A 9621-nucleotide genomic window follows, 5' to 3' on the forward strand; every position below is an offset into this window, starting at 1 on the left:
GCTTTTGTGGTTAAAAACCAGCCAGTTGGAACTGAAACAGTGTTTTCTTAGGGTGGCAGAACAGTTGGAAAAGTTGTTGGATTATTTTTGGCAGTGGCCAGCACATTATAGCTCTATCATTACTGGTACTCAACTCTCCAGAGTTCACTGAAAGGGTTATTACTTCACTAGCACATTCCTGCAAAAATACAGCATACTCCATCTGTAGCATGAATCTTTGGATTCTGGAACTCTGTGTGACCTTTCTGACACACTGATACGAGTGTAACCAGCTCAGCTCCTAAATACTGCAACACCCAGGGGGAACCTGAGCCACAGCCCCAGACAAAGCCAGGGTGGCCAAACCACTGCACAAGTGTTGCACAATGAGCACGTAACAGGGTGACTCCTGTGCCCTACACTGATGAAAACAGGCTGGGAAGGTTTCAGCTGGGGGTTTAAACATCAATTAACTTGTATTTGTGTGTTGGTAAGAGCCAAACCCAGTGGCTGCCTTTGCTGGCAGCCGGCGCTCCCGAGGACAGACGCTGTGCAGGTGGAAAGTGAGTCCAGTTCATGCTTTGGCATTAGCAGCTTGTTCTCCTTAGCAAATGCACTTCAGCCTGAATGCAGCAGGGTTTTTGCAGCACAGGAGTACCTTATACAACCCCTATTTACCTTATGAAATGGAACAGATAAGCTATTGAATAATAAGATTAATAAAATATTATTTCTATTCCTTTCAGTGCCATGAATTTACAATCAGAAAATGTGTTTTGATGAGAAAGTGTCAGTGTGCTGGATTCAATTGGTGAGGAAAATAATGGTTTTCCCTTAACTGAGGTCTATACAACCATTCACAATGTAGTGATTAAGACTGGAGTCATTGCTGCCCTTACAGTAGCAACACAACAAACATCTAAGTATGTGCTTTTATGTGCCTGCAAGTTTTGTATCTTCAATTCTTCTCAAATATCAGCCACAGTCAGATAATTGTCTGCCAATATGCGGCAATATGTGATTTTCCTCCTGAATTTAATTGTAACCAGATTTGCTTCCCAGAACAGATGTTGGGGCTGTGAGCCCTGGTTTGTCCCTGGCTGCTGTGCAGTGCCAGGTATTGCTGCCCCACAGGGAAAAACTCCTGGGTTTGCCTGTCAGACTGATTAAAAGTTTTAACTTCAGTTAACCAAAGTCAAAACTTTTAATCGGTCTGACATTTGCTGAGCCTGGAAGGTGTCTGAGAGGGGTGGGAAGCAGTGTATTGATAACCACAGTTACAAATGTGCTGCTCTGCAAAGTTTGGAACTGCTTTAGACAAGCTTGATGCTGTGACAGGGAAAAGGCACAGCTCAGAAAGCCAAGGGGGTTCGTCCCTGTGCTGCTGCCAAGAGGGGAATGGTACTGAAAACACTGATTTGCTGGCTAATTATTGAAACAAACCCTTCTGCCCCTAGTGACCCACGGCACACACAGCTGGCAGGTGCAGCAGGGCCCCATGGCAAGGTGCAGCCCAGCCCGGCTCAGCTCTGGATGAAATAAGGACCTTGCTGGGGGAGCAGTTCTTTGTGCAGTCCACTCAGAGGTAAGCCAGCACTCACTGCCCACAGCAGCCTGAAGCCACCCATGGCCAGGCTCACACAGCAGCCACACCAGAGGAAGGGCTTAAATGACACTTGACCAACACAGAAGTGGGATTAGTACAGGTGTTGTAATTTTGGCATTAAAACGCCTGTGATAACCTTTGTGGCCGGGGTTCCCATCAGACATCCACAGACCACCAGCACTGGAACTGGCAGCTGCACATCCCCTGCGAGTTCAGGTGGCTGCATGAGGCATCCACTGTGAACATCTCCAGAAAGCACCATGAGAGGATCTAATAACTGTGTGACAAAGTTTAGACAGAGAATCATAGAATCCCAACCTGGTTTGGGTTGGAAGGGACCTCAAAGCTCCCCATGGGCAGGGACACCCCAGACTCCCCAAAATAGCCTGTAAAATACCTCTGTGTGCCAGCAAAAGAATTCACAACCCTCACAGCCCAAGGCACACCTATTCTTTAATATTAACTTCTCCTGCCTGTGTTGTCATCAAGTCTCATTCATTTTTTTAATGTGTCACTTTCTATTCTCCACTAACTCAATAATGGATAAAAAGATTCCATTTTGAATCTTTACAAAAGTTACCACGTATCCCAAATATGTTCTGTCTGTGTTTGGGCCACACTCCACAGAATGATTTGCCTCAAGGAGAGGAAATAAAAGGCAATTCAAGAAAAAAGGCAAGCAGGCAAGGTCTTTCTGCTTTTGTGTTAATGGCCTTAAAGCAAAAATCTCAGCACGTGCAACACAAGAAACGCGGAGAAGGGAGGTAAATGTAGCTGCATTTTAGAACAGCGAATTTTGTATAGCACAAAACCAGAACCAGCTCTTTGCTGACATTGCAGCACCTCTTTCCTATAGAAGGAAATAATAAAAAAGGGGTTTATGCATAAACACAATGCATTGAGGCTGCTATTGGCATGGCTAAATTGTGCCTGGATTTTGTTCTGCAAACCTTTTCCATTAACATTTCTGTTGGGAAAGCTAACTCTTGAGAGATGTAATGAAGCATCTGACTTTAATTTGGTTGTAGAACAAGGGGTTACTCTCTGGAGGGTGCACAGCCAAGCTCTGAGCTACACCCAGCTCTGTTTCCTTATACAGAGGATGACGAGTGCTCCAGCACGAGCAGCACGTGGGAAAGCAGCAACCCTCAGCCTTGCTTTAAGCAAATTAAAGTGGCTTTGGAACAGTAAGGATTTGCTCCGTGACAAACATTTGACTCTCGTCGTCATCATTTTGTCCCCAATGCCTCCAGCCCAACAGTTGCACAGACAAGTGCTCACGTGGCTTTTGGCCTTTCTCTTCCTTCCTCCCCTCCATGCAGGCTCTGCTTCTCCGCCCTCCTCAGTCACTACCTTCACTTGGCATCTCCTGCTGGTTTCCTAAATGTTTGCTCAGCCCTGCACAAGCCCTGCTGTTTATGTAATTTCAGCTCCTGTCCGAGATAAGACACACAAGATCCTATGGGACATCTTAGGGTTGTTCTGCATTTTCCACAGGATTATGCTCTGGCAGAGCACCCTGGTTGAGTCCTTTAGAGCTGCTTGGGATTCTAATCTGAAAAATCTCCACAGAGAGGGGGAACTGCAACCATAATTGACCCACACCCAGAAAAAACATTAAGACATGCTGGGAAATCACAGTGGAACTGCAGAGCCCAATTCCTCTGGTACAAAACCCTGTTTGTCCAGTGGCTTTGGGGCTCTCTGCCTGCTGGCCGACCACGGCAGAGCTCGGGGCCAGCTGAGACATGTCAGGAAAACAAGGCAAAGAGACGGGGAGGAGCCTCACCCGGGCTTTTCTGTTTATACCCTGTCTCTGCTTATTAAGTCTTTACAGAGGAAACACAATGTCTGCCCTTCACTGCAATTCCAGAGTGTTTCTGAATGTCTCTCGTTCCGAACATGTGGCTGAATTAGTCAGCACATGGTAGTTGCCCAACGAGGTATTACTGCTGCTGCTCTGCCAGCATGAAATGGGTCTTAGCAAGGGTTTAGACAGTTGGCTTGCACTTTTCCACGCCCAAACAGATGTGCATATCCTCTGGATCGAAGGAGGACCAGCACTGGCACTGCATCTGCTCTGCAGGGACTTTTGGGGAGTTCTTGCTTGTGGCATTCTGAAAAAAACAGGTGTTTCCCTGTCCAGAATTCCCAGTACTTTGGCCACAACGGCTTTAGCTTTGCTGTATCTAAGATGCCAATGCAGAGGTAGCTTGGCACCCACAGTGCTCCCGTATCTGCCCTTGAATCTGGAAAAATCCCATCTGCCCTTGTGACACAGATACCTGAGCTCTTTGAGGGGGGAGCCTGGGCTTTATCTGCCCTAAATCAGTGATGTGGTGTGTCCTGAAAGGGCAGGTGGGAGAGCTGGCAGCTGCTGGAGGCTGCTGAGCCAGCCAGCAGTGAGGCCTGGCCACATGGCAGGTGAGTGGCTGCTGAGGGTGTGACAATGGCACAAAGTACTGGCTTGGTGGCCCCCACCATAGCCCCAAGGACACCTCTGCACACAAGTTTAGGGAATGGACAACTGTTTTAGCCAAGGGGCTGCTTCTACTTTCACTCCTCTGCAGCCAAGAGACCAGCCCTGGCCAAAAAGGTTGCTGCAAAACTCACTAGAGATCTGACTCCTGGGAACATGCTGTCGCCATATGGTCTCCACATTAATAACACCAAACAAGTGCTTCATAAACAGTGCTCTAACAACAAATACCAGAGGAATTAATAATAATCTAGCTATTATTTTCTAATGTTCTCGCTTTATTAAGAACATTGATGCTGTCTGAATGAGCTCTTCCGGAAGAACAACATCTGGCACCCACATGAATACCTGATGAAATCCGTATGATTCCGGGTATCTGATAAATTTATGGCCAGAACGGCAGCGGTTTGTGCCCGCCCAGCTCGCAGTAACAGTGCCTTTCTCTCTCGTTCTAGGTCATAACGTAATGCCCATGCTGTTCTACACTCTGATTGTAGCTTTTTTGATCGGCACACAGGCAGCTCCCAAGTCAGAGGACAATGCTCCACTGGAGTATCCTGCAGAACACTCCCTGCTCAATACCCAGAGCGACCGACACCACATTGCCCAGGCAGCTCCGCAGACATCCCACAGCCACACCACGTGGAGCCTCAGTAGGAGAGAAGCTGTAAACATCACCGTGGACCCCAAAATTTTTAGGAAGCGGCGTTTCCGGTCTCCCCGCGTGCTGTTCAGCACGCAGCCCCCGCCGGTGGCCGGGCAGGGGCAGAATTTGGGATTTCTCAGTGGCACGGGGGCTCTCAACAGGACTGCCAGGAGCAGGAGGAGCACGCACCCCGTGCTGCACCGCGGGGAGTTCTCGGTGTGCGACAGCGTCAGCATGTGGGTCGGGGACAAAACCACGGCCACTGACATCAAGGGCAAGGAGGTGACAGTGCTGGACGAGGTCAACATCAACAACAATGTCTTTAAGCAGTACTTTTTCGAGACCAAGTGCAGGGACCCCAAGCCGGTGTCGGGCGGGTGCCGCGGCATCGATGCCAAGCACTGGAACTCGTACTGCACCACCACCCACACCTTCGTCAAAGCCCTGACCATGGAGGGCAAGCAGGCGGCCTGGAGGTTCATCCGCATCGACACCGCCTGCGCAGCAGGAAGGCAGCGAGGCCCTGAGCCCGCGCCCGCACCCTCCGACCCCCCTACCTCAGTCTGTAAATTATTTTAAGTTATAAAGGACTGCATGGTATATTTATAGTTTATACAGTACAGAAAGAACCTCATTATTTATTAAACTCTTTTGGAAACCTTTGGTGTTTTTTAAGTTATTTACTGGCAGAGCTCTTTAACTCACCTTTAATTCATCTCTACAACTCTGAAGTGTTCACAGGGCCGTTGAACAAGCTTTCAGCAAAAAGAAAACATTTTCCACACAGTTTTCACACATAGTCCTCTCTTCTACAAGAAAATTTCACTTAGAAAACCTGCCAGTTTATTGTAGGTTTATTTTCAATTGAAATTTTTTTGTCCAGATACCAAGAGACCGAAACGGAATTTTGCTTCCAGTGTTACTAATTATCCATAAAGGTATTAATCATATATAATTAATCATCGTAGTCGGGGTAGAAACACTAGTTCTTCATTGTTGCCAGATCAATTTCCAAGTAAGACCTTTAGTGTATATTTTTAAATTGCCAAAGTATTTTAATTGCAAAAATAATCCATTCTGAATTATTTTGGAACATTTGTCTGCACAAGAAGAGAATCTCAAAGCGTGTATTTTTTGCGTTAAAATGATATTTTACAGCTCATTACTTCAGAGCTATATTAGAGTGATGGGATTTCAAATGCCAATATACTTATATAAATTTTAAAAGTTCACATGCCTTATAATCCAAATTTGATAATTTTCTCAAGCCAGTATTCTGGTAATGGGGACCTGCCATAGGAGCAAGTCTTTTCATGCACGACAGAATAAAATCAAAAAATAAATATTAAACAAATCACTGAGGCTGTGTTTTAGCAAGGACCCAAAATAACCCTGTGCTCAAGATTTCTGTGTGTTGGGGACATTGACCTCCAGAAATACCCGGCGGAGCCCCAGGCCTGTGCTGGGCGTTTCACTGCACACTCCAAAAGCTGCAGATCCCCTCATTGTTTCCCTTGGAAGAGCAGCTGTTCTCCATTGCAGAAACTGTTTCAAAACAAATACCATCAAGGTTTTTCAGCATGGTCCCTTCCAAATCCTAGAGGGCACAGCCACCCTCGCCTTCCCTCCTGCACGGTTCTTGCTTTAATGCAAAAAGCAGAGCTGACTTTTGCTTCCTCCACGTAAGCAGCCCAGCAGGGCAGCAAATCTCTGGAGAAAACGTGCTGGGGTAAAACAGTGCCAGAGGAATTAACCCAAGCCAGGCAAGAGGTGCCTCCTGGTGGGACAGTGCCAGTCTGCGTGACATGGAAGGCACAGACACCACTCTGACCATCACTGCTCTGCCAGTTTTCACCCCCCTCTGATAAGTTTCTATGGTGTGGGGCAGCAGCGTCCCAGTGCAAAAGTTTGGCTCTATCCAGAGCAACATATTTGCAATATTTTTATGAAAAATCACTTATCTGAAAGTTCGAGGAGGAGGCGGGCTCCTGACTGTCCTGATCCTCCAAATAACAACTTGCTCTGGAGCAGGGGGAGGCAAGGAAGGCTGAGGGTGCTTTGAGTGCAATCCCAGAGGGACCAGATGCCCTGACACAGCAGTAGAACACAGAAGCAGGGGCAGCCACCTCCCTGTCACCCTCACAGGAGGGATGGAGGGACATCAGTGACACACAGTCCTCTGAGGCAAAGGAAAACTTGGAACTGGAGCAGGCTTCCACCTGTGCTCCTCAGTGGCCTTAAAGCCATGGAGCACAGTACCAAATTGCAGTAGAACTGCTTTCCATACCTGACACAATGGGACTAAAGAAAAATGGAGCTGCCGCTCATTCAGGACTCCCAGATTTACGGAGACTAACATTACCACTGACATAAGAGAATTGCAATTGAAAGTGTCTTCTGGATGCCTTTGGTAATTCCAAACATGTGTAAGGCATTTCTTCAAAAGCCCTGAAAGGGATGCCTTTCTTCCTTGGGAAAGCTGGAGAGGGATTTGTGACAAGGACACTTCGTAATACTGGGGGAATGGCTTTAAACTGAAGGAGGGTAAATTTAGATGGGATGTTGGGAAGGAATTCCTCCCTGTGAGGGTGGTGAGGCCCTGGCACAGGGTGCCCAGAGAAGCTGTGGCTGCCCCATCCCTGGCAGTGTCTAAGGCCAGACTGGATGGGGCTTGGAGCAACCTGGGACAGTGGAAGATATCCCTGCCCATGGCAGGGGTTGGAACAAAATAATCCTAAAGGTTCCTTCCAGCCCAAACCATTCTGGGATTCCATGATAATGAAAGCAATCTTGGGAGCTGCCATCCCTTCCACAGACCAATGGCAATTACAGATCACACCAGGAGGCCACACAGCAGGGCAGAGGGGGAAATCTGCTTGTTGATGTCACTTTAAGGAAAGAAGAAAACAATTGCAGGACTTAACTGCTCAGCAAGAACCTCCTGGGTTCTGAGCGAGATCTCAGGTGATCAAACCTAGCCCACAACTGCAAGAGAAGGGGTGAGGGATGGAAGGGCCAGGTGACATCACAGCTCAACTCACAGTGCTGAAATGCTGCCAAAGGCACCAAAATCAGCCTCATTTGCTTTATTTCTGCTGAATCCAAAGAGTGACAGGACCATCCATACTCGGATAAGTTCCATTCACTTGTAACAGCTGCACTAGAATCTGTATGATGAGTCAAGACTGTAGTTCAGCACGGAGGATGGACCTGATGCCCTGCTCAGCTTTTTGTGTAAGGTGACAATAACTGAAACACCTGGGAGGAAGGATCTCTACAGACCAACTTTGTTCAACATTAACTGCTCACTCACAGCTCTCTGCATTTTCCAAGAGTTCCTCTGGTGCCCTCAGCTTTTCCACTGCTTTAGAAACAAGTGCTACTCACTGTGTGCTGAATTCTCTGCCAACTGCTTAAGAAGTCTACCAGTTTTAATTATGTAGATAAGCATAATAACCAACTGCTTCCCTAAAGATGGAGCATCTTCCTCTCTTCTTAAAGCCCTACTTCTAAGTATAAGGATTGAAAACATTTATGGCTAAGAAAAATTAAAGTTACTTCATCTAAAATAAGATCAAATAAAGGGACTGCTATGAAGGAGTTTTTTTGGGAAGAATTGCATAGTCACTATTACAAGAACCTGAAATTCTCTTTAGAATCTGAGGAAAGAAAATCAAGATCCTTATATTTAAAAAGCAAATCAGATCAATTTGGTTTCACCTTTAGCCTAATGCCACATGCCTGATACCCACAATTTCACTCCTGCTCAGCGGGTCTGACTAAGGAGTGAAGGTTAAATTTTGCCTGGAGGAAAACAGATCAATCTCTAGAGAGAGGGATCATAATCAGTTTCCATCACCCAGCATGGGACTCATCCTCTCGTCACTGCTGTTATTAGTTTGGTGGGGCTTTTTTTGAGGGGGGGTGCAGGAGGGTGGCAACAACACGTCTGAAACCCCACAGGTTACTGCCTACACCTGCAACCAGGCTGCACTTCATTGCGCCTGGGTGATTATTTTCACTTCAGCTCCAATACAGACAGGAAATGTTGACACTGACAGACAAGAGATGGTTTACATAACAGTCGTGCTTTCTCACAGTTTCCTTTCACCCCTTACATGACACTGCTGCTCCACTCTCTCTAATCGCTTGTTCAAACACTCGATTAAAGAGCAGCCACACCCTTGCCAGCTCTTCCTTAGTAAGCAACAACATTCAGGAGAGCAATTACAACCACTCCGGGAATTTACTTGCAGGGTTTGGAATCACTGTGTGTGTGTTTTCACTTTTCTCGGTCAATTTTCCTGAGGAATTCTCTGCTCTGGAGAAGTCGGTATCTCTGTGCGTACAAATGTTCTGATACAGCATCTCCAGCCTGATGTAAATCACTGGGCCTGACATGCAATCCTGAATCCCTTGGTCAGTAAAACCATCAAGGATTTTACATTGACACTTCAGTATCACCCCTCAACCAAGCTGCTTTAGGAAGTGAAAATGAATTAACAAAATCTAAGGAACACTGAATGTAGCCCAAAGCAGAACAAAATATGGAATAACCACTATACAGCAGTTTAATAAATAGAGAAAACAGTCCAGCAGAATACCTGGCACAGGGCTGAAACTAAGAAAATACGAGACAGAATTATCCAGCTTCTAATCTGGTCAGGTGACAGCATCCATTGGTTTTAGACAGCAGAAGGGAATCCTGACAGGATCAATATCTTGTTAGAAAATTTGATGGTTTTGGTTTGGTTGGTGTTAAAGAGGATCTGAGGATCTCCTCTTTCCTGTATGCCCAGTTTTACAGCAGAACCCAGGCACTGGCCTCAAATTACCAGATAATATATTTAGTCCTTATCCTCACAGTGATAACTGCTCCTGCAATGTGTCTTTACTTCAACAATGTACTTA

At 46.5% G+C, this 9621-nt stretch overlaps 1 protein-coding gene across 1 annotated transcript in view; it reads left to right on the forward strand.

Moving 5' to 3' along the window:
- Positions 1-5373, forward strand: part of NGF (nerve growth factor) — a 26367-nt gene extending 20994 nt beyond the window's left edge. Inside the window, 3 exon segments of the mRNA XM_008644680.2 lie at positions 1437-1564; positions 4520-5209; positions 5212-5373. Of these exon segments, the coding sequence (XP_008642902.1) occupies positions 4531-5209; positions 5212-5237 (705 nt within the window). The 5' untranslated portion in view covers positions 1437-1564; positions 4520-4530 and the 3' untranslated portion in view covers positions 5238-5373.
- Positions 5374-9621: the final 4248 nt, after the last annotated feature.

The sequence above is a fragment of the Corvus brachyrhynchos genome, unplaced genomic scaffold (assembly GCF_000691975.1).
Source record: "Corvus brachyrhynchos isolate BGI_N302 unplaced genomic scaffold, ASM69197v1 scaffold72, whole genome shotgun sequence".
NCBI lineage: Eukaryota > Metazoa > Chordata > Aves > Passeriformes > Corvidae > Corvus > Corvus brachyrhynchos.